This window comes from Ammodytes marinus (genome assembly GCF_949987685.1).
Source record: "Ammodytes marinus genome assembly, chromosome: 9".
Taxonomy (NCBI): Eukaryota; Metazoa; Chordata; class Actinopteri; order Uranoscopiformes; family Ammodytidae; genus Ammodytes; species Ammodytes marinus.
The window spans coordinates 17,426,247-17,452,525 of record NC_137213.1 but is presented as its reverse complement, the minus strand read 5'-3'; the positions used below and the strand labels follow the sequence as shown (position 1 = coordinate 17,452,525).

Genomic DNA, 26,279 nt, shown 5'->3' with positions numbered 1-26,279 from the left:
CTCGGGGGACAGACAGTAAACACACCCCTTTACCATTGCACAAGCAAACACACACCAACAGACTATACAATATACACCACACCACAGAGAATGGCTCAATATGATTGTGTAATGTGCTTGTCTTAGATGTTTTTGAACTGATATGTATTTCTTGTTTTATCACATCGTAAGCTCATATGTTTTGAAGCACACAGGATGGGTAGATAGGATGGACATTAAGTCAACTTTCATTGCGTAGAAAAACAGCTTCATTCTAGATCGAACTAAGACAGGTGGCACAAACTTAAATAAATACCAATACATGTTTCTCCTTTTGAAGATTTCAGTGGTGGTTTTTTGCAATGTGTCATGGAAAGACTAAAAAACACATCCTCCCTGTTTGATTTCCTCAGGAAAAGTTTGAATCTGTGTGGAATATGCACATGTCAAAGCTGATGAGGCGAATCCTGTGTGATCAAACACACATATTTGTAATATACTGAGATTGTTTCACGGTGGGGACACGAAAGCATTATTGTGGGTCACCACATTTTCAAAAACGTGATATTTTCGGAGGTTTTATGCTCATACTCAGCATGTAAGTATCAATGTCTGTCATATATTTCTTAGGGAAGGAAAGTTATGTATGAAGTGGAAGATATCTTGTTTTTTTTAGATGTTAAAGGTTCAAAAAAACGGAAAATTTAGATTTACTCCAAACCGCTTAGCCCAAACAATTCTGTTAACATACTGTAATAGTGAAGATTTATTCTGATCAAGTGGACGGCTTTACTTCATAAATACGATGACCACGAAACAAAAGCTAGGTTTTGCTCCCTAAACTTAGGGGACCTTGTTTATTCTTTGTCTTTTGTCTGTACATGAGTAGAATCTCATATTGTAGTACAGGCATTTTGTGAGAAAATAGGGGTGGACCTTTAAAAAATTACAACAGTAACCATTCCAACTGATTTTGATTTCCAACTGTTTTTGAGTCATGAATATGTAAATAATAACATACTAAAAGTCTTAAGGAATCCATCTGGTGGAAAGTTATTTTCTGAGGGTTTTCTTAACCATACCTTTATGCCAATTTTCGGCTTCCCAAAGTACTGTTTTATGGTAGAGGGGCCCAAACTGTATAAGTGTACCAAGTTTCATGCTTTTCTGAAAAGGTTAACAATTTGGCACATATCCCCTCCCTACCATAAAACAGTTGGAATGGTTTCTGTTGCAATTTTTTTAAGGTCAGGTCATATAATGCCTGGACTATTGCTGTTTCGTCACAGTTAGCAGGATTGCTGAGTAGGTGCCCCTGTTTGAGTCCTGCTGGGTAAATAATTACACCACTGGTCAATAACTGGGACTCAGTGTTGGCCTTTGCACCATACTGAACCAATACTGTATACGTACACTCCAAATCTACCCAAACAGAGCAGGAGGAGGAGCTGGGAGGTAGACATCCACTCACCCAGTTCTCATGGAACATTAAAGCTGAGTTCAACTTTTAAGACAAAACATGTTCTGCCCTTTATTTTGCCCCGTTATTTTGTTACTCCAACTTAAGTAAATGGTCAGAGTTCTTCATCCACCTTGATTTTAAAGCAATTGATTTGTCAACGACCACACACTTAACTAATAAAACAGAATCCACTATATAATGCAGAGAAATAGGGGTCCATCTTTGTCCCGAAAGGTCAAATCTACAGTGATTTGTGGTGTGATATTCAGGTAAACACATTAAACCTCTGCTCTCCTATTTGACTCTTTAAGGCCTGTCTGTTATGGTCCATCCCTTTTCCCCATCCTCCTCCTCTGTGTCCCTGCGCAGCATCGCTGCTCCTGCCTCATGGCTGCCTGCTGCTGCTGCTGCTGCTGATGATGATGATGATGATGCTGATGTCATCACCGCCTCCCAGCATCCCTGGCACAGCAGCGCCGCCATTTTCACTTCTACTTTCAGACCGACTGACGGACAGACTGAGGGCCAGACCGGCATTTATCGGCCTGTTTATCCATCTTGCTTCTCTCGCTCCTCCCTCCCACCCCGTCTCCCATTTTCGCGTCTAATTGACCAATACAGCCAGCGTTGCTGAAGCTGAGGCTGTAATCCCGGTCTCTCTCTCTCTCCCCCCGGCGGATTCTCCATGTATGGATGCGCCAAGGAGAGGGATGCTGTAGGCTGACCAAAAACGGAGAGAAAGACGAAAATAAATAAATAAATAAATACAGGGTGCTGAGGAGATTGGAGAAGGAGGGACCGGTGGATCCCGTCGCTGTATGAATGGGCACAGGATTCAGCCTTTGCGGTCGTCGTCTCTGAGTTTGCTGAGGTAAGTAAGACATGGCTTCTCTTGAGATGTTTGTCACGGCACGGGATCGCCGGGTGATGGGTGTCACGCCTTGGTGAGGTCGGTATAGGTGCGTGTTGGAGATTTCTAGGCCTTTTTGGACACGGGAGGCGATATATGAAAACGCTGCATCAAGCAGTCTGACGTTTGATTCAGCTGCTGTCAACAATTGTCTTACATAAAAAAATAATAGGCCTACTCAATCCAATTTTTTGGGGGTCAAAATGACACCACGAGTACTTCAGAAAAGCGCTCGAACCCTTTAAATCTGTAGATATAATTAAAGCTGTGATAATGTGCGCTGACCTCCTTTCTGACGCAGTGTTGTTGGTTTGGAGTCTGTGCCGTTTGTGTTTACGCGGCCTGTCTTTGAGGTGCGGCAGGCGAAGCAACAAGATGGAGGAGGCAATATTTACATGGCTTCACTGCAAACGTCTCTTCAAAATGTCTGATCATTTGTATCCTCCTCGCATTGATCGTCTTACAGAGGAATTGCATATTATTTTTAATCTATTGACGCCGAGAAGATGGATGTGAAACTGTGCTGTTAAAACCCCTCAAATGATCTGGCCATTAGCAGTGAAAACATGAACGTAAAAGCAACATTTGTCAAAACGCATACAACAGAATAAGAGGCTAATTATAATAAGGTGCTGTGAGAAACACCATGTGTGAACATGTAGGTTTGTTGTTTTCTTCTGTGTGAAGCAGCGAGACAGTTTCATCACAAGGCCTTCAGCCTGCATAGATGAGGGCAGGGGGATGATGCCCGAAGAAAAAGCAGCCATTTTAGGGAAGAATAGCAGAGACAATGCTGATTATTTTCCTGCCAAATAATGGCCCAGCCTTTTAGTCAGCTGCGTGTCTCTGACTCAAGCCAAAACTGACTCATTCGGGGCCTGAAAACTGAAAAGGTGTCATGTGTCTCAGCTGATTGGTAAAGCTAACAAGGGCCTAAGTGTCCTCAGTGATGGATGAACAGACCATGGATGACTCCAAATCCTTTTTTTAATTCTATATTTTAGGTATGCATCCTGATTTGATTGAAAACATTGTGTTTCCATCTGGCAGGTTTGGTTTGGCTTCTATTACATCTGTGTCATCATCTTCCTTGTGCAGGTGCCAGGCTAGTCTACAGATCTTCAGCTCTTCCGCTCCCTTGCACACCCACCTTCAACATGGCGACAGCTTCAGTGAAGGTGGCGGTGAGGGTCCGACCCTTCAACTCCAGAGAGACGGGGAAGGACAGCAAGTGCATTATTCAGATGTCTGGAAACACCACAAGTGAGTTGAGGTTCAAGTGATTTTGAGTGTGATAGGAGTCAACCTGAGTGCAGAATTGTCCGAGATGATGTGGCTTCATGGGTTGAACTCTGATGGCACATTGTGTTGAGAGATGCAATAATGTGGATCTGTATTGCACATTATGACCGACACACTTTGTTTTAGCTGTTCATTGGATCAAAAGGAGTGCACTTTTTTCTAGCTTTCCTCCCTGAAATTGTTATATTGTTTTGTTTTTCCTACCTTGCTGTAAGTCACCACTGATTCTGAGAAATTCCAACAGCAAATTCTTACATTTAAGAAGTGGGTACCAGTTTTTATTGTTTAACTCTCTGTTAGTCGACTTATTGATTAATTTAGGATTTTGTGAAATCAAAGCTAGTTTAAACGCCAGTCATGGTTCAGTAATTAAGTTACACCTCCAGTGCAAAGACACTGATAATTAACTTTTCGGGGAAGTTGGATCCTCTTCAAAACATCTTTCAAGAGAAGACATTGTCATGTTGATTAAAGGGCTGAAAGCAACTTATATGCTCCAAGATAATCATTACCCCCCTCCCCCCTGCCAACAGAATGCTAGGTAATTTGAGGACTCATAAACGGTGTTAAAGGAAATGCAGATTTTGGGACGAATGCGTCAGGAAATATGATCATGTACATGCACTGCACCTAGTATACTGTATGTGATCTTTTCAAATATTATCCTCACTTTCTTCTTTGATAATATTATTTGCCTTTACACCATGAAGGGATGAATTATTAAAAAATTAAACACTGTACATTTTCTTTTTGGACAGAGAACACATGCACAGTTAATTATCTTTTGTCCATTATCAAATAGATTTTTAAATAGATATAGATATCAAAATAATTTGTATTGACACATTCTTCGTCTGGTAATTTTTCAGTCTGCACACTTTGATCGTAACATGTTCATATGAAAAGTGTATAAAGCAAACGTATGAGGTGAGGTGTGTCGTACTCATTGCAGCGATGTTCTGCTGCTTGTTGTGACAATATTGCTGTGACCTACATTGAGCTAAGTTTAGCATTTCACCTCAGTTATTTGTCTCTCGGGCGGTTTTGCCCTCTGGCAGCGACAGAGTGGGCAGGGGGGCATGTGGCATCTCTGCAGCCAGCTAGAGGAAGAAAACAAAAGCTTCAGTCAGGTCTGAAGCCCGCCTGTGTCGGTTGGCTGTGGCATCATACGAGCTGCAGGGACCAAAAAGAGCTCCTTGTTCTGGTTGAGCCCAGACACAGTGTCAGCTGACGCCAGGGGGAGTGTGTGTGTGTTTGTGTGTATGTGTATGTGTATGTGTATGTGTATGTGTCTGTGTCTGTGTCTGTGGAAAAGAAAGAGGGAGTATGTCAGCCTTTTATTACTGACAGTATTTTGTAATGACCTCATTAGAGCCAAAGATTCAAACTTTGTATTATTTCAACACATTATCTCCACAGACTCTGAATGTGACTGTCACAGTTTTCAACAGTTGTCCAGGTGTAGTTAATGGCTGGATGCATTGTCACACTGTGTGCTTTCTGGACGAGTGCACATCTCAGCCGGTAGTGGCTGCTGCTGTTAAACCTGTCCACAAGGAGCGATGCAGTGGATTCAATTTATAGCCGAAGGATCGTCTGCTCCTGCTCAGTTATGTTTCTAAAATCTACGTGCAAGAACCCCAACCCTTCTTTAAAACATGAGAAGTGGTGCTTTTAAAATGGCTGCTTTTGATAGGAACTGTTATTCAGCAAGTCCTCTCTGAATTAGTGTGTCCTTTATCTCTTTGTTGATGATGGTTTTAATCATAATATGCTGGTAAGGACCAACAATTCATAATCACAATGTGGGTTACTAATAACTGAGCAGTAAACGCTTTAATTGAAACAAAAGTAAATTAGTTGCATTACTGCAACAGTGAACCAGGTTTTTTTCTTGCATAGGTTCAAGTTAAGGATGTGGGTATCGAACCATCACCCATATGAGCAGTAACACATGCTCTATATTAGGGGTGTGAATCTTTTGGAATCCCACAATTTTGATTCCGATTCTTGGGGTCATGATTTGATTCAGAATCGATTCCCGATTCAAAATCAGTTTCTCAATTCAATTCAAAGGTGCATTTTAGGATCTACTCCAGTCCGCTGTGTGCTAAGAGGCGTTGTGGCAAATTATGGCATGCAAGCAAATTAAAGTCCATGTCTTATCCAGATTAATTTCATGTATATTTTAATATGAAGCTTGGAATGCATATGATTTCAAGTCAAGTCAAGATTACCGGCGGAAGCGAAATACATATACATATACACTAACCAGCCACTTTATTAGGTACACCTGTTCAATTGCTTATAAAAACAAAAAGCTAATCTTCCAATCACATGGCCGCAACTCAATGCATTTAGGCATGTAGATGTGGTCAAGACAACATGCTGAAGTTAAAACCGAGCATCAGAATGTGGAAGAAAGCGACTTTTAATGTGGATTGGTTGATGGTTGATGGTGCAAGGCAGGATGGAGCCATGCTTTCATGTTGTTTACGCCAAATTCTGACCCTACCATCTGACTTTCGTAACTGAAATTGAGACTCATCAGAACAGACAATACTTTTTAAATCTGTTATTGTCCAATTTAGGTGAGCCTGTGTGAATTGTAGCACCAGTTTCCTGTTTTTAGCCGACAGTAGTGGCACCCGGTGGGGTCTTCTGCTGCTGTAGCCCATCTGCTTCAAGGTTTCGTGGGTCGTGTTTTGTGTTCAGAGATGGTATTCTGCATACCCTGGATGTGACGAGTGGGTATTTGAGTTACTGTTGCCTTTCTATCATCTTGAACCAGTATGCCCATCCTCCTCTGACCTCTGACATCAACAAGGCATTTTTGTCCACACAAAGGCCGCTCACTGTATATTTTCTATTTTTCGGGCCATTCTCTTTCTGGGTCTCCTGGACAATTTTGGTTTTGAGTCAGCTGCTTGGCAGCAGTCGTTTAGTTAATCCTTTTAGTGCTTTATTGCATAGGAAGCCTGTAGTGGCTCTATACAGTTTTGTTGTTTTTTCTCCCCTTTCTCAGCCATTGCTTCGATTTAGTGGTTATACCTCTGGGATAACTTTAAGACAACCCCCCCTCTCTCTCTCTCTCTCCTGACAGAATGTATAGTTTCCATGAATATGTATCAGTAGGCAATAGGTCTGAAAATGACATTATGAAATTGCTTAAAAATGGAAGTCAATACATGATTATTCCCTATTGAGTTTTGAGAGGGGGTAGTATTAAATAAGTATAACTTCATAATACTCCTTTTAGGACATGTTAAATTGAGGGTACATTTACTTTAAAACAAGGGTACATGAATTAACTGTTAGTTAATGGTTATTTAATGCTATAAAGGTTAGGTAATCCTTATTAAGCTTTAAGTAACTGTTAATGTACTTAGTCAATAATGGTTTGTCAATGCTTGATTAATTATGCTTAGTTAACTAATGCTCAGATAAGCTTTAATTAATCATAATGTTTAGTTAATGCTTAGTTCATGCATATTAAACATTAACTAAGCAGTTATTAACGGTTTGTTATGCTAAGTTGATGCTTATTAAGCATTAACTAAGCAATAAGTAAGAGTTAATTAATGTAGTGTTACCAATTGGTTGAATATGTTGATGGATAATTGACTTGGTTTGGTTTATTTATTTAAAAAAACTAAATGTTCTTTTTTATGTTTACTGTATATTATCTTTGATTTATTTTTCTCGCACATGTTCAAAATGCAAAAAAACAGATAACTTAACTAACCTCAACTACCTCTTGAGTCACAGCCACCCTTCAAACATAGCCTTGACTAATAAGCACATAAGAGAAGAATTCAGTTTTTCTCAATTTTCCACAATTGCATTCACTCAACCCGTAATGATTTCTGGTTATTTTCACAAAAACATCACATAGAAAACATGGTTTGCAAAACGTGCAGTACGCAAGCATAGCCACTGAATGCAGAGTTCACAGTCTTCCCGTCAAATATTCTCAAACTTCCATAATAGAGACAATAACTTTATTCAAGATGACAAGACAAAAAGACACAGCTGGAATTATTATTATAAGTAATAATGATGGCAAATTACAGATATATTTGGTAATTGAATGGGTGTATATATGTGTGTGTGTGTGTGTATTAGGACATGAAACAAATGTGAGTGAGAAAAGGTTTTTGAGCTGGAAGATATACATCCATAATTGTCATGAATTTAAATATACGCATGCACAGAGAATATGAAGGCTATTAGAGTAGCTCAGTTTCTGATGCCTCTAACCGATCTGTTTTTTGCTCTATTTTAGCAATCCTGAACCCCAAACAACCCAAAGAAAACAAGAGTTTCAACTTTGACTATTCTTACTGGTCACACACCACGGTGAGTTTCGCTGCAGAGTCATGAAGTTTAGGAATTGCTCTTAAACAAGCCACTTATATAATTGATCAACACAATCTAATTTCATGGATGAAGAAACATGTTAGCCTTTAGCATTAAAACAACAAAGCTGTTGTTTTTGATCTTTATCAGTGACTTTAACTGTGACAGAATATCTCATCTTTTTCCCCTTTATTCCCACTGCGATGTCTCTCTGTCTGCAGCCAGAGGACATCAACTATGCGTCCCAGTTGCAGGTGTACAGGGACATCGGCGAGGAGATGCTGCTTCATGCCTTTGAAGGCTACAACGTGTGCATATTTGCATACGGCCAAACAGGATCGGGCAAAAGCTACACCATGATGGGCCGACAGGAGACGGACCAGGAAGGGATCATCCCTCTGGTAAATCCCAATACACTTCTGACCAACAACTAACACAACATCCAAAAGAGTGAAAATATTCCTACTGACAAAGCAAATATCGTTCTTTATATATCCATCTTTTAATGAATGTAAATGTGTTTTTAGCTGTGTGAGGACCTTTTCACCAAGATCAGTGACAGCAATAACGACAACAACTTGGCTTACTCTGTGGAGGTGAGTGATGGTCAAACTCTACTAAACTCTTCATGTTTGCTAATTTCCCAAAAAGAAAATAATTGAAAGGTAACGTAACCTAAAGAGGAGCAGCTGGTATTGTAATGGCCGTATTGTGTCAGAAGTGGGGAGCTAGTTTATTCGATTTATCAGCTTTCATGGCACCAGGAGCCACTAAGTAGTAATGGCAACGGATTAATATCTAATAGCAGCATTTGACAGCACAGGACTTGTTTTTTGCCTCTTGCAGGTGAGCTACATGGAAATCTACTGTGAGCGTGTGCGCGACCTGCTGAATCCCAAGAACAAAGGGAACCTGCGTGTGCGAGAGCACCCTCTGATAGGACCCTATGTGGAGGATCTGTCCAAGATAGCCGTCACTGACTACAACGACATCCAGGACCTGATGGACTCTGGAAACAAGGCCAGGTAACAGAGCCATGCTGAGGGACTGTGTGAGATGTGGATGGACAAGATGGATTGCCTGGATTCAATTGATCAGTGTCTAGAACACATGATGGAGGGAACAGGTTATGATGGATGAGTCAGTAAAAACCTAATACAGCTTTTTTTCTCTTTTTCTTGTCAGGACCGTGGCTGCTACCAACATGAACGAGACCAGCAGCCGCTCCCACGCGGTCTTCAACATTATCTTCACCCAGAAGAAACACGATATGGATTCGGAAAACACATCAGAAAAGGTTCCCGCAGCTATGCTCAGCTCATAGTCTCACGTTATATCTGCCTGGATGACTGAAGGAGATTATTTTTGTACACACTGTCAGACAAACAGATCAATAAGAAGAATCGATAAGTCCTTATTGTGAATCTCGTTGGGCAACAGTGGTCGTAGAAGAGACGCTACAAGGTCGAAATGATTGCCTTTTATGAGCTGGAGTGGAGGCCCACTACGGTGTCATTATCTGATAAATGTGTTGCTGTATTGACTGATAAGGCTTTACTGCTGGCTCTCCCAGTGCAGTTTCAGGCGAGGTATGTTAGCCAAGGTGGATGTTTAATCTTTTTCATCTTATTTTGAAAATATTTCGTACCATCATAGGTCAGCAAGATCAGCCTGGTGGACTTGGCCGGCAGCGAGAGGGCCGACTCTACCGGAGCCAAAGGGACCAGACTGAAGGTAAGAGCAGGCTACAGGTTTATGGTGGTTTATATGGTATTTGAGCACACACAGTGGAGATATAAACATCCTTTTATAGTGATTATTGGAAGGCAAAGTTGCAATTTTTAAATGTGTACATGATCAAATGGACAAAAACCTCACAAGACTGACTTTTGTTATTATTTTTATTTGCAGGAAGGAGCAAACATCAACAAATCTCTAACTACTCTGGGGAAAGTTATTTCTGCTCTCGCTGATCAGGTACAGTTTGTTCTTTTACACTTTTACACACAAAAATATTTCGATACAAATTCTTAATGTTTTGTTTTTGAAATTACACACATTGGACTTTCTCTTCCAACTTTCAGGACTCAGCCCCAAACAAGGTCAGTAATACCAACTAAATGTATTGAAAATATTCAATATTTTTTGTACAATGTGATTAGAAAATAAATGGTGCATATTTTGTGCGCAGAACAATAAGAAAAAGAAGAAGGTAGAGAGTTTCATCCCCTACAGAGATTCAGTTCTGACCTGGCTGCTGAGGGAGAACTTGGGTATGTAACATAAATGTAAACCTCAGCTTTTAACACAATAAAATAATTTCTTTGTCCAAGTTCACACATTGTCCCTTTCCGTCCTTTAGGAGGAAACTCTCGCACAGCCATGGTGGCTGCCCTCAGCCCCGCTGATATCAACTATGATGAGACCCTCAGTACCCTCCGGTGAGAAACATGTCATGATTAAAAATCATTAAATCATATGTTACAGAAATAGCAAAACCATTTACAGCAAGCCCGAAAGTGCATTAGCATCCTTCCCATCCCAGGCTCATATTGTCATTTGCTGCTCATTGTTATTCAGCATGCAGGGCCAGAGGAATCATACCATGTAGCTTTATGTCTTCCTGACCTGAATGGCCTCCGTTTCTGCAGGTACGCTGATCGCGCCAAACAGATCCGCTGTAACGCTGTGATCAACGAGGACCCCAACAACCGCCTGGTGCGTGAGCTGAAAGAGGAGGTGGCTCGCCTCAAAGACCTGCTGTTTGCACAGGGCCTGGGAGACATCATAGATAGTGAGTATCGCAGAGAGCAACGCCCAGATATGTGCGCACACACATACAGTACACTAACCTGAATTTAGACCTTGTTGACTGCACATTTAAGACAGAGGATGACAGTTCAAACTTGGAGTGTGGGTGCCTTTCACACTCATTCTCTTCTCTCCTCTGTCCTATCAGCGAATCGCTGTACCGGCCCGGTCATCGATGGTTTGAAATGTGTGTATAACTCTAGCAAGCCTGCGCTTTGCAACTAAAAAAAAAAAAGAAATCCCACACCGGCCTTCCTCCTCCACCACACCAGAGACCAAACTAGCAATCCCAAGAGATAATATGTGAAGCCAGGGAAGGCACATACATTACATGAAATATATTTAAACCCTAAAGAATAATTTAGAGCAATCGAAAAAACTAATTTCATGAGGTGTAGCTGTAGTTCCTCTTTTTCTCAGGAATTCTTTTAAAATGGCCTCCTTTTTCCCCTTTCCATTTGTTCTGATTTCCATGGTGAGATGTGTTTAATCTCTCTTGTTTAATGTGGGATGTTGATACTTTCATCCTCAAACAGAATTTTAAGTTGTCTGGGTTTTTTCTTTACACTGTGATTTTGTAGCTCTACCTTCAGAATCTAAAGTTAAAGTCAAACAAGTAACAGTGATCATGGAAGAAAAGACTGACTGGGAGGACGCCATTTTAGATTGCTGAGGCATCCTGGTTCTCTGTGTGTGGAGCTATAATTGAAGCTATGAGTCAGGGGCTTTGAGGCCTGCATCGCTATCGAATGTCATTAGGTCATGCAAAACAAAAGAAAACAGAAAAAAACTCAGGCTGCACTTGGTCTTTATACATTGTAGTGCATTATCAATTTTTTAGTTTTCTTTCTCATAACATCCCCATGCTCCCGAGCTTGTTGACTCTGTCTACGTAAAGTTAATTTTCAGAGAAAAAAAAAGTCCATTTGGCATTTTTTTGTGCTGCATCAGTTTGAGTTGCTCTTTTTCTATGTGTCTGCGATGGCTTTGGAAAGATATGACCTCTGCTTCTTGGATACATTATTTGAGCTTTCTCTTCTTTTTTCCCCCATTTTGTTCCTTTTTATCTGTTTTCTTACGTGTTCCTCTCAATCCCTGATGTTGTTCCTTAATTACCCGGCGTCTGCTCCTACCTTTCCGTCTTTCCGTCCGTTTTTCCTTCCTTCCTTCCTTCCTTCCTTCCTTCCTTCCTTCCTTCCTTCCTTTCCTTGCTCACTCCCATGCGACGCCTCTCTTTCTGGCAGACCTGTGCGATTACAAGAACTTTGAGAATAATCGCCAGGCTGTCAATCAAAGGGGTGATCTCTCCACAGTGTCCAATGCCATGACAGGAATGAGTCCATCCCCCTCGCTATCGGCCATGTCCAGCCGCGCCGGGTCCATCAGTAACCTCCACGATCGCATCTTCAGCCCAGCCAGCGAGGAGACCATCGAGAGGCTTAAGGTAGGAGGGAGGGATGCTGGTGAAATTGTTAGTGTGGCAATAAGAAAAAGCCACAAGAAAATGTGGTTGAAAGTCTCCTAGAAAAAATTCCAAGAATTAGCGAAGTTGTACAATTCCAATTTGAGTGAGTATTCTTTCTTTATATTCGTCTTAATTTTACCAACAGGAAACCGAGAAAATCATTGCAGAGCTCAATGAGACGTGGGAGGAGAAGCTGCGACGTACAGAGGCCATCCGCATGGAGAGGTTCGTCAAACATTTCCACGCATGTTTAATTCCTTCATTGTATGAGATTATTCCATTCACTAATTGAGAAGCTGCTTTGAAAGTAGTCGTAAATATTAGATCGATTTCCGTTAAACTTAGAGGATGAATCGTATTGACTTTGGTGATGAATTTTCCTGTAGTTCAACATTTTTAGGCAAAACATTTTGTTTTGTTTTAGTAAAATATCTCAACAGCTGCAATGAAAATAGTTTATTTTGAAGTTTAACTTCTCCAATACTTTTGTTTATGACCAAATACCTCCTAAAGCTAAACTAATGACGCCCCCATCAGCCTCTGCAAGAGTTTGTGCTAAGTGCCAATTCAAGATGTTAGCATGCTAACATGCTAAATTATATATAAATACTTTATTCATCTCTGGAGAAACATTTTATTGTAAGGTGTATTGTATGTAAGATGTTGAACATGGATAAACATTGTACCATTCCGAATTTGATTTGATTTGCATGCTAAAATGCATGAAATTCTACCTTTCTCACAACTTATGCTGTTGTTGTCCATAAACTCCTCTGTTCTGACTCCAACTGTGTAACTGCTTCTTGTAGAGAGGCCCTGCTGGCTGAGATGGGTGTTGCCATGAGGGAAGACGGAGGCACTGTGGGTGTTTTCTCCCCGAAAAAGGTAGGATGCCTGTCACTGTCGCCCAACGTATTTGTATTTATTTATAGCATTTGTCTAAACTCAAACAAACCATATTTATCATGATTGGCCCTTTTTTTAGACGCCGCATTTGGTGAACCTGAACGAAGACCCGCTGATGTCAGAATGTCTGCTGTACTACATCAAAGATGGCATCACCAAGTAAGGTTTCTTTAACTTTCAATTTTTACTTTGAATCCAGATGCTGTGGTGTTTTTTTCCCGGCATTTTATCTCATTTGGATTATGTTTTATCTTCCCTCAGGGTCGGCCGTGAAAATGCGAAGACTCGCCAAGACATTGTTCTCAGCGGCCATTTTATCAAAGATGAACACTGCACCTTCAGCAGCACCACAGGCCCGCAAGGAGAAGGTAAAGACTGCTTTACAATGCCAATATTAAATAACTGCTGTAACACGTGGTCACGTGGATACATATAAAAAAATAGGTGTTGAATAAATATTTGTAGTTGTTGTAACGTTATATCATCTTTTCTTTAACAGGATGTGTCGTCATGGAGCCATGTGAGGGGTCAGAGACATATGTCAACGGGAAGAGAGTGTCATCTCCCACCATTCTGCGCTCTGGTGTGTGTCACGCTGCAAATTAGTTTGTTATAAAAGGTGTAAAACAAAGCAACTGCACATTACGAAAAATTTAGTAATAAATCTTGAGGAAGAGATAAGTCTTGCTTTACTACCAAAGTATTTGAAAACTTCCCTTGGCCAAGTTCAATGTTTCATTTAATGAATGCCAAAGCATTTTTTAAATCACGTGCACTCCTTAGGGAACCGCATCATCATGGGAAAGAGCCACGTGTTTCGCTTCAACGACCCGGAGCAGGCTCGTCTGGAGCGGGAGAGGACGCCGTGCGCAGAGACCCCGGTGGAGCCAGTGGACTGGGCCTTCGCTCAGAGAGAGCTGCTGGAGAAACAAGGCATCGACATGAAGCAGGAGATGGAGCAGAGGTGTGTTTGATTAAAGGCATGTGTTATGTTACTATTTTCTTACATTAAGTGGTGGTTCTTTTTTTAAACACATGGTTTTGAATCCCTATCAGACTCCAGGAGCTTGAGGATCAGTATCGCAAAGAAAGAGAAGAAGCAAGTAACCTGCTAGAACAACAAAGGCTGGTGAGTGCGAGTTCCACTTCATACAGGCATTTACCATTTAAGATACACCTATATACAGTATAGGGGAGAACGGGGGAATCTGAGGCATCGGGTAATGTGAGCCACCCCCTGTATCTAGGCAACGGAAAAAAAATTTGGTCATGTGAGATATATGTTTTCAAGCCCCTCTCATTTCCCCATGGCCCTGAAAGAGAGGACCTCATGGTGCTGTGGTAAGCATGTTTTTTTCACCAAAATAGGTATTTTGCATGTAAAAGTACATTTTCTTGCTGTCAACTTAATCAACTGTTGTGCCAAAGCAAATGTATTCACATAGAAAAACTTCTATCATACGTGTTGATGAACTACCAACATATAAAAAGCATGTGATGATATCAGCTAAAGATTAGCCTGAAATGCTAAGAGAGGTAGTTTTTTCTCAAATTGTGATGGTGGGGGAAAGTGAGCCAAATGCTTAAACATATTTACATAACATATGTTTTATTTTAATGTCATACACATTGTAGAAAAGCCATCATGCCAAGGAAATACACCAGGAAGACGACCTGGGGCAACCACACGGAAAGAGCACCTTCTCATCTTCCCTGTAACCTTCAGGGCTGGAATGTAGAGTAGGCCTAGTTGTAGAGTATGACAGGCTGATGTTATAATCCAGTTGGGTCTTCTCCTGTGTTCTGAGTCCCAGGCTGTTCTCACTGGTTCTGATTTTCCTATGCTTTCACCCCCAGACACAAGCTGGCTCTAAGGGTCCTGTGTTCTGACCCCCAGACTGTGTTCTAATCTAACTGGTTCTATCTGTCATTTGAATCTTATTAAAACCTTTTGAATTATAATATGTTGTATTTGATTTTGTTCAGAGTTACTTTAAAGTGTTTAGAAAATGTGCTTTGCTTAATTGACCAAACCCCATCGTTCTTTTAAGCCCAGTTCAGACCAAAGATTCGCCTTGCAACTGCTTGCAACTGCAACTCCTTGCGACGAGACCGCCGAAACGTTCTAAAACTGGACCTTGCGATTTGACATGTTAAATCTTCTGCAACGCCTTGCAACGGCTTGCAACGCGCTGCGACGAGCAGTTCACACTGCTGCGATTTATCCCCTGCGACGTTCTAAAACCGTCTCGTCGCAAGCAGTTGCAAGGTGAATCTTTGGTCTGAACTGGGCTTTACTAGTCCGACATTAGTTCTGGAATGTGTGGCTAGCTTTCAGGATTCTAACTGTTACAATACGTGTTGTTATGGTAGTTTCAGAGTGGAAAAAGTAAGTGGATCAGTTTACCCCCTTGATTTTTCTGGTCTGTCTCAGTTTACCCCACAGCTGGGGTAAAGTGAGCCACATGACAACTTTTTTTAAAACAATCATATTTTCACTGCCCTTTGTCTTGAACAAATTCTGCTAATGCCCATTTCTAGGAAACATCCTGAATTAATGGGAAATGTGTAAATTTGAGTGATAAATCATTTTAGCTCGCTTAGAGGGGAGCAAACGGGCTCAGATTACCCCGTTGTCCCCTATATAGAAAATACCTATTTCTTAACCTATGTTCTCCTCCAGGACTATGAGAGTAAACTGGAGGCTCTTCAGAAACAAGTGGACTCTCGGTACCTGGAGTCTCCAGAGGAGGAAGAGGAGCCCGAAGAGGAAGGTGATACTGTTTCTGACTCATCTGAACATCTTCTCTGACTCAGCCTTTTATTTGGTCTATATTTATACTCACACACACGTGTCTTGCCCTCTCCCAGTGGTGTGGACCATGCGTGAGACCGAGTTGGCTCTGTGGGCATTCAGGAAGTGGCGTTTCTACCAGTTCACGTCTCTCCGGGATTTGCTTTGGGGCAATGCCATCTTCCTCAAAGAGGCCAATGCTATCAGTGTGGAGCTGAAGAAAAAGGTGTTTGTTACTGCAAAACACGGTGCTCACTTAGTACCTTTGAGATATGACATGTGTTGTATGTCCTTATAGAATCATATTAGTTTAAACATAAAAGTCTTCTTGCAAAAGTTGAGAATATTTATATTGAGTGCAAATTTAGCTTCATTTTAATGTGATGCTGCTGGTGCATGAAGAGTTTGCCAGACTGGAGTCTGAGTGCAGATTATTAAGTGTCTGTCAGTGTTCATTGGCCAGAGTGAATTTAATTGGAGTTGCAATGGTGTGAGTCACACCAAAAAATAATTGACTGTCTGGATTTAACACAATGATTGAATGGAGAAAAAATATAACTCCACAGTCATCTGCTTTGTTGTAGCGATAGAAGACTTGGGAATGTATTTTGCTAAAAGTATTTGGCAAGTCACTGCATGTCATTATATTTCAAGAAATGTTAAATTCTTCATTTAATGCTGTAGCTATGACACAGAACAACCTAACAGAGCAGCAGTCACTCAAGTTTTCATGTCTGACATCGTTCCACAGGTGCAGTTCCAGTTCGTCCTGTTGACAGACACTCTCTACTCTCCCCTGCCCCCGGACCTGCTGCCCCCATGTGTGGCCAAAGAGAGGGAGAGACGGCCTTTCCCACGAACCATCGTCGCTGTTGAAGTACAAGATCAGAAGAACGGAGCCACACATTACTGGACTCTGGAGAAACTCCGGTACGCTCATTTTGTTTTCTCATGAAGAAAAGTGGTCAAGGTCTAAAAAAAAAACTCGACATTCATAAGATTAAACATAATATGCAACTACAACTAGAAAAAACCATGGATATTGATACATGCAAAGTATAAATATATTTTATATAAACCATAGTCAAAAAGAACCACAAGAATACTATCACGAATACTTGTTGTTTTTGTTTTGATAACTAATGATGCCTTTTATCAACTTTAATATGTGTTTTTTTTATTTGTCTCCCCTTTTTGATCCATTCATCAGCCCCTTTACTTGGGTCAGGCCTTCACTAAATGATTTTTTCTTTTTCATGCTGCCCCCTGCAGACAGAGGCTGGACCTGATGAGAGAAATGTACGACCGAGCTGCAGAGCTCCCTAGCAGCGCTGTGGAGGACTGTGACCATGCTCTGACCGGGGGTGACCCCTTCTATGACCGCTTCCCCTGGTTCCGTCTGGTCGGCAGGTAACATCACAGTCTAAACAGCCACACATTTAAAAAATATATATAATAAAATAAAATAAAATAAAATAGGGGGTGGTAGGATGGCCCAGAGGAAAGGGGGCCGACTAGTAACCACAATGTCGCTGGTTCGTTCCCTGGCACTGGACAGGTGGGGGTAAAACTAGTGGTGGCTGGTATTGCATCAAGAATGAATTTCGATATACCTTGTGTAAATTGATAAATAAAGAAACTTAAGTTAACTAACTTAACACATGCAGTTTCCCTCTTTGGAAGTAGTATAGTCTATTGAAATCCTTCTCTCTTTATGTTTGCACATGACCTGCTTCCTCCTTAAATTTGTGTCTTTCTCCTCAGGGCTTTTGTGTACCTCAGTAACCTGCTGTATCCTGTGCCGCTGGTGCATCGCGTGGCCATCGTCAGTGAGAAAGGAGAGGTGAAAGGCTTCCTCAGAGTGGCTGTGCAGGCCATCTCAGGTAGAAATAATGCTTAAATATGAGTCTTATCGTGTCACTGTAGTTGTCTTCTGTCATTTACAAATGATTGTGAAGCTGGTTGAACATAGCACTTCGTCTCATTTCAGCGGATGAGGAGGCCCCAGATTATGGCTCTGGTGTGAGGCAGTCAGGCACTGCCAAGATCTCCTTTGAAGACAAACAGTTTGAGAAGGTACTACTTGACTGTGTGTGTGTGTCCTCTAATCAGATCTATCATTTAAATGCAAGAGTTAAGATTTAAGACAATGGGGTTCCAATTAGAATTTTTTCCCGTTTCTATATGTTCATGTCTGGGTGTAAAATCAGATCCAACTTCATTATTTCCTGTTTCGCTCCAGTTCCAGACTGAGTCGTGCCCCTCTGGACTTTCCAGCTCTGGCAACTCTGAGGAGGAGCTGCGGTTTGTTGAGGGAGAAGGACAGAGCGCAGAGATGGGATTCTCTGCCGATGAGGTCAACAACAACACTTGTCCAGGTGAGGTGACCACTGAGTAGGATGGAGGAGTTAAATGGAAACGAGGCTTGACTCGTAATTCTTAAATATCTAAGATAAGTCAGACAGGAAGAACTCAAGGCCTAATGTTGTGGTGATAAAAAACGTTTTATTTGGAACAAACTGAAACATACAGTATTTCTTGAAAAGCAACCAACATTGTTATAATGCGTGAATGTCTTTCTTGTGCATGCCCAATTCTTACTCAAAGGTGCTCCGAGGAACTTTGCACCGATGGTCTCGTTCGTTACATGTCATCTATGATCATCAGAGGAAAAATTTGACTGTTATGTCAGAAATATTTAAAAGTTCCTCGTAGCACCTTTAAAAGAGTTAGGCTCAATTATACGTTTTCAAATTTGTTCAATCTATTGTTCACAGCAAACTGGTGTTTAAAATAGATATATTCTAAAATGAATTGGAAAATGATCTAAAAACACCTGACAACACATGTTTCTGTGTCTCTTTTTCACTGGTCATATGTATAGCCTCCCAGGAAGCTCCACCTAGCCCAGCCAAGAGTTCAGGTCTGGGTCTTGATCTGGACCTCCCCCCTGAGAAAGCTTTGTCCCACCTGAAGATCGGCAGCACCTTCACCTTCAGGGTCACCGTCCTACAGGCCTCCAGCATCTCCGCCGAGTACGCAGACATCTTCTGCCAGTTCAAGTGAGTCCAAATAAACTAAATGATGTTGAAGAAAATGTATAGTACTTCTCAAGTTACCAAGTTAAGGAGGACCAGTCTGATCAATGGCTTCCCTCTTTTTTTTTCCAGCTTCATCCATCGCCACGATGAAGCGTTCTCCACCGAACCGCTGAAGAACACAGGCCGAGGACCTCCGCTGGGATTCTACCACGTTCAAAATGTAACAGCCTTCAGACCCAATTGTTAAATAAATACTACTGATCACTAGTACTTTTTACCTGTATTATTAAACCTTTTCTTAGCTATCGGTTCGGTGTTTGATCTTTACCCCACTTCTCTCTGTTAGATCACCGTGGAAGTGACTAAGTCCTTCGTAGAGTACATCAAGACTCAACCCATCGTCTTCGAAGTGTTTGGTCACTACCAGAAACAGCCCTTCCCTCCGCTCTGCAAGGACCTGATCAGGTGAGGAAGAAATGTGAACCTTTTGAAAAGATTCAACCATTTTTTTTTTACCATTGAAAGGTTTCCGTCACGTTTGGTTTCTTTGGTCTTTTGTTTTAGTCCATTGAGACCTTCCAGGAGGCAGTTCCCCAGGGTGATGCCCTTATCCAAACCGGGTAAGCAGTGACGTTTAATGTGCCCCGAGTTGTTATTTGTTAATGCTACGTGGTATATTTTGTTCTGTATATGGAGAATGAACAATAACTTGCTTTGTTTTTTTCACCAATGAAACATTAATCTGTGTTTTCCTTTTTCCTCCAGTGCCGGCCACAAAGCTCAGCACTCTGACTCGCTCCACCGCAGGACCCTGTCACGCCAAATACGACCTCATGGTGTTCTTTGAGATATGTGAGCTGGAAGCAAATGGAGAGTGAGTTGTATCTTTTAAAGCTGTGTTTCCACTTTAATACCTCATTAGATCGTTTGCAATAAGAATAATTGTTTTGTTTTTAAAATATTAATTGTTTTCTTCTTTGTAGCTACATCCCAGCTGTTGTTGACCACAGAGGTGGGATGCCCTGCCACGGCACGTACCTCTTACATCAGGTAACAACAAATAACTATGTTTTTTTTCAGTACATACAGTACATACGCTAGGTATGAATGGCTTTTTCTAGAATTTTTTATATTTCTGTATCCATTTTTTTTAACATCTGGGAGTAAGTAAAATCAGCTCTTTTATCCGGAATACATGTGTCGTAAGAAAAGTCAAGCAAACGGTGATATAGTGTATAGCATCAGGTTTATTTTCAATCAAGAATAGCAAGAATTCTCCGCGGAGAGGTCACTAGTTCCAACACATGTAACGTGCAGCAAAGAGTGACAATGTTCACTCAAAATCATGGACTATTTAAGGACATGTAATTGAGAGACAGACAGGTAGGCTGGGTGGGGGAAAGGAGGGGAAGACAGGTTGGGAGACAGACAGGGCTTGAGATATACATTCATATTATAATCGTGGGTGGGGCAGGCTGCCCCAGAACAGCAGGAGGCTGTCTGCAGGAACATTGTCACCTTTCAAATGTATAGTCAGGCTGGCTCCACTCGGGAGATTGAGGGGGATGGTTGAAACTACATTTCAGTTAATCAGTTTTACACTAAAACACAGTCAATGTATGTTTTATACAGGCCTGTAGCAAATGTTTCCTATTTCATTAATAAGCATTCTAACATTTGAGTCCAGACATACATCATATGCAAAATCCGCCACCACACATGTTTTGTTTTTATATATTTTTTTATATGATCACCCACTGGACCATCGGTAACAAACTGGTTGACATCCCCTCTTCTCTGGACCCCACAGGGCATTCAGAGGAGGATCACGGTCACCATTGCTCATGAAACAGGGAACGATATCGAGTGGAAAGAGGTGAAGGAGCTGGTAATTGGTGAGTAATGAAGGAAAAAACGTCTTTGGCTAAGCTGGTTTGACTTTAGAGGGGAAGAAATATTTAAAAGTATTGTTTTTTTTCTTTTCTCATTGTGACTTGTTTGAATTCAGGTCGCATTCGCAACACGCCAGAGGCCGATGAGACCATCATAGATCCCAACATCCTCTCCCTCAACATCCTGTCCTCTGGATACTTTTGGCCAAAACACAACGACAAGTATGACTTTTAGACTGAAAACTTTTGTTGTACATTGTATAATGACAATACAGGTTTCTATTCTACTCTATTTTGTAATAAGCAGAAAGGTTTCCCTCTCAATGTATTAAATAATTATTTTCGTTCCTCACTAAATTCCTTAACAAACCTATATCATACAGACCAGATCAGTTTTTAACATTGCTTCAAAATGCCTTTTTATATCCAAGTATGATTTGGCTTCAGTGCATTTTTCTTTTTGCATGGAGCACAGTATTATTTGCTGAGTTCCAACTTTTAACAGCTTCGGTTAAAAGTTTCTAACTCGTGTCCTGTTTCTCTTTTATTCTTTGCTAACTGCAGCGTCTCCTTGGGAGTTGATCATAGGTATAAAAGACAATATTTATATTCATATTTTAATCTTTTTTCGATTTTTATTTGTAATGACAATGTCGCTTTTGCTGACAGGCATTTTATGATGTTGACTCTTTTTCCTCTTTGATAAAATATGATAAAATGTTTGATTGTCGCACCGCAGAACTTTCTACCGATTTGAGGCGGCATGGGACAGCTCCATGCACAACTCTCTGCTTCTGAACAGAGTCACTCCCTATGGGGAGAAGATCTACATCACGCTCTCTGCTTATGTAGAGGTACTAAAGACAATGTTTTATACTAGTTCATCTTATATAAAGCTATAGTGCGTAACTTTTTTATATAAATAAATGTTGGTTACATTCAAGCCATCGGCAAACAAGTTGACACAAAGTTGATTAAGCTTATCAGCTCCACAAAACTATCTCTACATTTCTCAGTATTGCAGCATTTACAAACTGGTGTCACCCCCCAACACTGGCGCACAAGCTCAGAAAATCCCAAGAAGAGCCCAAGAAATGTTGCTGTTTCTGTTCTACTGCGTAGAAAAAACCTGGACATACAGCAGAATTATTAAAATCAAGGAAGGCTAACCTTATGTAGATGCGTCGACAGTGTTGCTGTATTTACTCTGAATTCCTCATGGGGGCAACAGAAGTTACGCACGATAGCTTTAATTTGTTCTCAGTAGACTCTTGCTGAAACAATCTGTCTATGCTGACAATATATTCAGACACTTGGCAGTCTGATTTGTCGCTCTCCGATTTGTATTTGAACTAGATGGAGAACTGCACTCAGCCAACAGTGATCACCAAAGATTTCTGCATGGTGTTTTATTCCCGAGACGCAAAGCTGCCGGCCTCTCGCTCCATCAGAAACCTCTTCAGCACAGGCTGCCTCCGGCCCTCTGAGAGGTACACACTCATGGATTCATACAGGCTGTATCTTACACTGATTCTGGACCACAAAGTCTTCTCTATCTAAGAATAATAAATAAATAGTATTTTAATTAATCACTTTCGTCTTTCTGCCTCTCAAGTAACCGTGTCACTGGAGTCTATGAAGTCACCCTCTGTCACTTGGCGGACAATGGAAGTCCAGGTAGTCACGAAAATCTAAGACAATAATCAGTCAAAGTAAACAAAACAATACCCTCTTTAAATATGTTTTGGATTTGCAATAATCACACAGTGCATTTCATTCTTCTTCTGCTTCAGGCATGCAGCGTCGTCGCAGGCGTGTGCTGGACACCTCGGTGGCGTACGTCAGAGGGGAGGAGAACCTGGCTGGGTGGAGGCCTCGCAGTGACAGCCTCATCCTGGACCACCAGTGGGAGCTGGAGAAACTCAGTCTACTGCAGGAGGTCAGTTTGGAGCTTTGAAAGAGAGGATGAAGAGAAAAAGTTAAGGAAGTATTTTTTATGGAAACAGGTGCAATATATTATCATTTAGCTTTCTCTCCATTGATATGAAACATATACATTTTTCAGGCCACTGGGTTTTTAATGCTCAGAAACAAGTACATTTTGTCTTGTCTCTCCGGAAAGGACAATGTAAGGTAACTTTGTATCCGTTGTGTTTTTTTAAGGTGGAGAAGACCAGGCACTACCTGCTGCTGAGGGAGAAGCTGGAGGCCACTCTGCAGGCAGGACAGGACGCGCTCTACAAGAGCAGCGACATCAGCGATCTTGCAAAGAGCCCCGTCCTCGGCCACAGCCCTGGTGGCTTCCCGAGCCTTGACAGCCCAAACCAGAGGCAGAGGGAGCTGGCTGCCAAGGTGACTGCTGGCCCCTGAAGCCTCCACATCTGCCCGCTCAGCTGTTAAGTATTTTTTTATTCAACATCTTTTTCACTTTCTTTCTTTGTTCCTCTCTTTTCCAGTGTCTGCGTCTGCTGATGCACACCTTCAACAGGGAGTACAGCCAGGTGAGCAGCAGTGCCAGTGAGAGCAAGGTGAGCCCCAGTCTAGGCCCTCTAACCCGGCCCGTTAATCCTTCTGAACCTTTTAGCGTTTACCGCTGTACCTTCAGAAAATACCTACGCCCTGCAATTCACCTACTTCCCACCATCATCTTTCATTATTTGTAAATTTGTTCTCCATAGATTTATCTATTTAACTTTTCTTTCTCCCTTATTCATTCTCGTGTCTCAGTAGAGCTGAGTTGAATATTATTTACAGATCATTCTTAGACTTTATTTTAACCAGTTGGGTGAGAGATAATATTGACTCAGGTGTACTGCCTAAAATAAACCCATATATCCATATTTCATAACTTAAAAATGTCCAGCTCCTTTCGTTCTTTTCCCCGGCCTTGTCCCTCACCGTTCCCCCTCTTTAGGCTTTAGAGGCTTAAACTAACATGATGCTGCTCCTGCATGTCCTCTTTAACATTTTAACCAGCAAGGGGCTCTTAGATAACAAGGATTTATATTACAGAGATGATCCTGCAGTACATTGCTAGAAAATGACACATTTTCTGATTGAATTGTTCTCTGGATGCATGTTTGTGTCGTACGTGCTTAATTGTTTGCTGTTATGTTTTGTCTGTATCTGTATTTGTCCTTCTTGTCTTGTGTATGTGTGTGTGTGTGTGCGTGTGCTTCTCCATGCATGGTCTTGTGTGTGTGTGTGTGTGTGTGTATGTGTGTGTGTGTGTGTGTGTGTTTTAGCTTTCTGAGATGTCAGCAGCGCTAATGAGGGACACCTCTTCGTCCGGACTGAGCACACTCACGCCGTCCTCTACTTGCCCCTCACTGGTCGACGGCAATTATGACATTAGGTGTGTAACTGCATGCTGTCTCTTGTCACAGGATCACATAAGTGCAGGCTCAGCATGTTTTTCAATAACATTTAGCATCAGTTATAATGAAATGGCAACAGATCATCTGCAAATATATTTTTATTATTTGTATTTCCTTCGATAGATGTTTTTTTCTTTCCTGTCCCAAAATACTGCACCCTAGCTTAACTGTTTCTACATTTGCTGCTGCTTCTTTCAATTAGATTTTTTAATATAATACGTTTCATATGCTGAACAAACGACTGTTGAATGGTGTCAATCATCAAAGCACACATTAACATTGGAAGTTGGCATTAGCGAAAGAAGTATCTTAATAATTTACTTAAGTCAAAGCAGCATTTGAACAATGTAAACATACTCTTAATCTAAAGGTTAAGATTACAACAAAATGGACGCACAGAAATGGTATCAGCAAAATGAAAAGTGCTTAAGGAGATTAGCTCGTTTCAGACTTTGTTCAGTATATACATGATTAACACATTAGTGGATCATTATTGCTGATGCAATAAGTCATGTTCCTTTTGAGACATTGTAAAAAACGTTTGTTGATGTTGTGTAGACACACTGATCCCGGTTCAGGAGCTTCCACACCAGATCTGGACCCGTACAGCCCAGTGGACAGAAAGAAAGCTCTCAGAGGATGCACCTTTGTTCCAGACATACAGGAGATCCGTGTCAGGTCAGACCACCCACATTAATGATACATGATTTAGTGGACAAAGTTAACATTTTATTTGCAACTCTTCTGGGCGGAAAAAAAAGCACAATTTAAGAAAAAGGTTCTGGTAGAGTTCCATTAATTTTGTCATTATTATGTCATGGTATGCAGCCCTATCGTGTCAAAGAAGGGCTACCTGCACTTCCTGGAGCCCCACACCAGCGGCTGGGTGAAGCGTTTTGTGGTGGTGCGCAGGCCCTATGTCTACCTGTACCGCAGCGAGAGGGACAGCGTGGAGAGAGCTGTCATCAACCTGTCATCTGCCAAGGTGGAATACAGTGAAGACAAACAGACCTTACTGCGGGTACGAGACCATTTCAGTTCACCAGCAACTTTTTTTAGATGAATAAGGTCATTAAAAAACAAAACTGAATGATCTTAATTTTAATTTAATTTTTATTTCTACAGACTCCTAACACGTTTGCTGTGTGCACCGAGCATCGTGGGATACTGCTGCAGGCGACCAATGACAAAGAGATGCACGACTGGCTGTACGCTTTCAACCCTCTGTTAGCCGGCACCATCAGGTGAGTGGTGGAGAAAGTGTAAAGGGAAAATTCACCTACAACCTACTGCCAAGTTATGGAGTCCCGATCAGGGAATTGCCTACAAAGTAAAAGCATGGCCACAACTGCTGTCCACATATTTACAAGCCAGTATATTTGATGTCTTATTTCTCTTTTCTTCTTCCGTCTCCTCTCTGCAGGTCAAAGCTCTCCCGGAGAAAGTCGGTCCAGTCAGCCCCATGTGCTCATGTGATGTGAGAGGTGGAAAAACAACAAACAAACAAAACAATACAATCTAAAGGCACCACTCACCCTTCCTGCTTTCAATGAACATAGACCATGCAAACACACTTATAAAAACATTCTAATAACCACCTATATGACGACTGTCCCAATCCCAAATCATCTCTCAATCGCTCATCCCGAAACCCAACGAAAACCCGCCCCGTCACTGTTTTTTGCCGTTGCCACCTCCGAACCCTGCATGGTGTGTGCTCGCTCCTGACCTGTAGAAGAAACTTAAGAGAAACTAACCACTCCAACCCGTCAATTAACTTACCTCTACTGGGCATTGGGACTAGTTTTGATTAGCTTTTAAATGGAGAAAATTGTTATCTGTTAGGTTACCATATCCCTGTAATAAAGTTAGTATGTGGTCAGTCCCAGTTTTAAATCATCCGTTCATGTATTTCTGAATATCGCCATCAGGTGAGGGGGAGGGGGAAATTGAAACGTCAAACCTGATTTTTGTCTGTGTA

General features: G+C 41.4%; 1 protein-coding gene across 1 annotated transcript; it reads left to right on the top strand.

The window, feature by feature from the left end:
• Positions 1–3,508: 3,508 nt before the first annotated feature.
• kif1ab (kinesin family member 1Ab) lies at positions 3,509–25,779 on the top strand (the record flags this gene model as incomplete). The annotated part of the gene is made up of 47 exons (XM_080033442.1): positions 3,509–3,614; positions 7,939–8,012; positions 8,234–8,413; positions 8,540–8,608; positions 8,859–9,037; positions 9,198–9,309; positions 9,669–9,746; positions 9,924–9,989; positions 10,204–10,285; positions 10,375–10,453; positions 10,664–10,806; positions 10,972–11,010; positions 12,068–12,267; positions 12,434–12,513; positions 13,098–13,173; positions 13,274–13,353; positions 13,456–13,562; positions 13,694–13,777; positions 13,978–14,158; positions 14,251–14,323; positions 15,878–15,968; positions 16,066–16,214; positions 16,740–16,918; positions 17,261–17,398; positions 17,753–17,871; positions 17,979–18,064; positions 18,231–18,366; positions 18,873–19,050; positions 19,159–19,249; positions 19,376–19,494; positions 19,594–19,649; positions 19,795–19,903; positions 20,013–20,079; positions 20,840–20,924; positions 21,038–21,143; positions 21,486–21,509; positions 21,661–21,775; positions 22,278–22,411; positions 22,537–22,598; positions 22,715–22,860; positions 23,085–23,273; positions 23,378–23,449; positions 24,167–24,276; positions 24,857–24,976; positions 25,127–25,319; positions 25,424–25,542; positions 25,722–25,779. 47 exons carry the CDS (start codon positions 3,509–3,511, stop codon positions 25,777–25,779), a joined length of 5,139 nt encoding a protein of 1,712 aa, XP_079889568.1.
• Between the last annotated feature and the right edge of the window lie 500 nt (positions 25,780–26,279).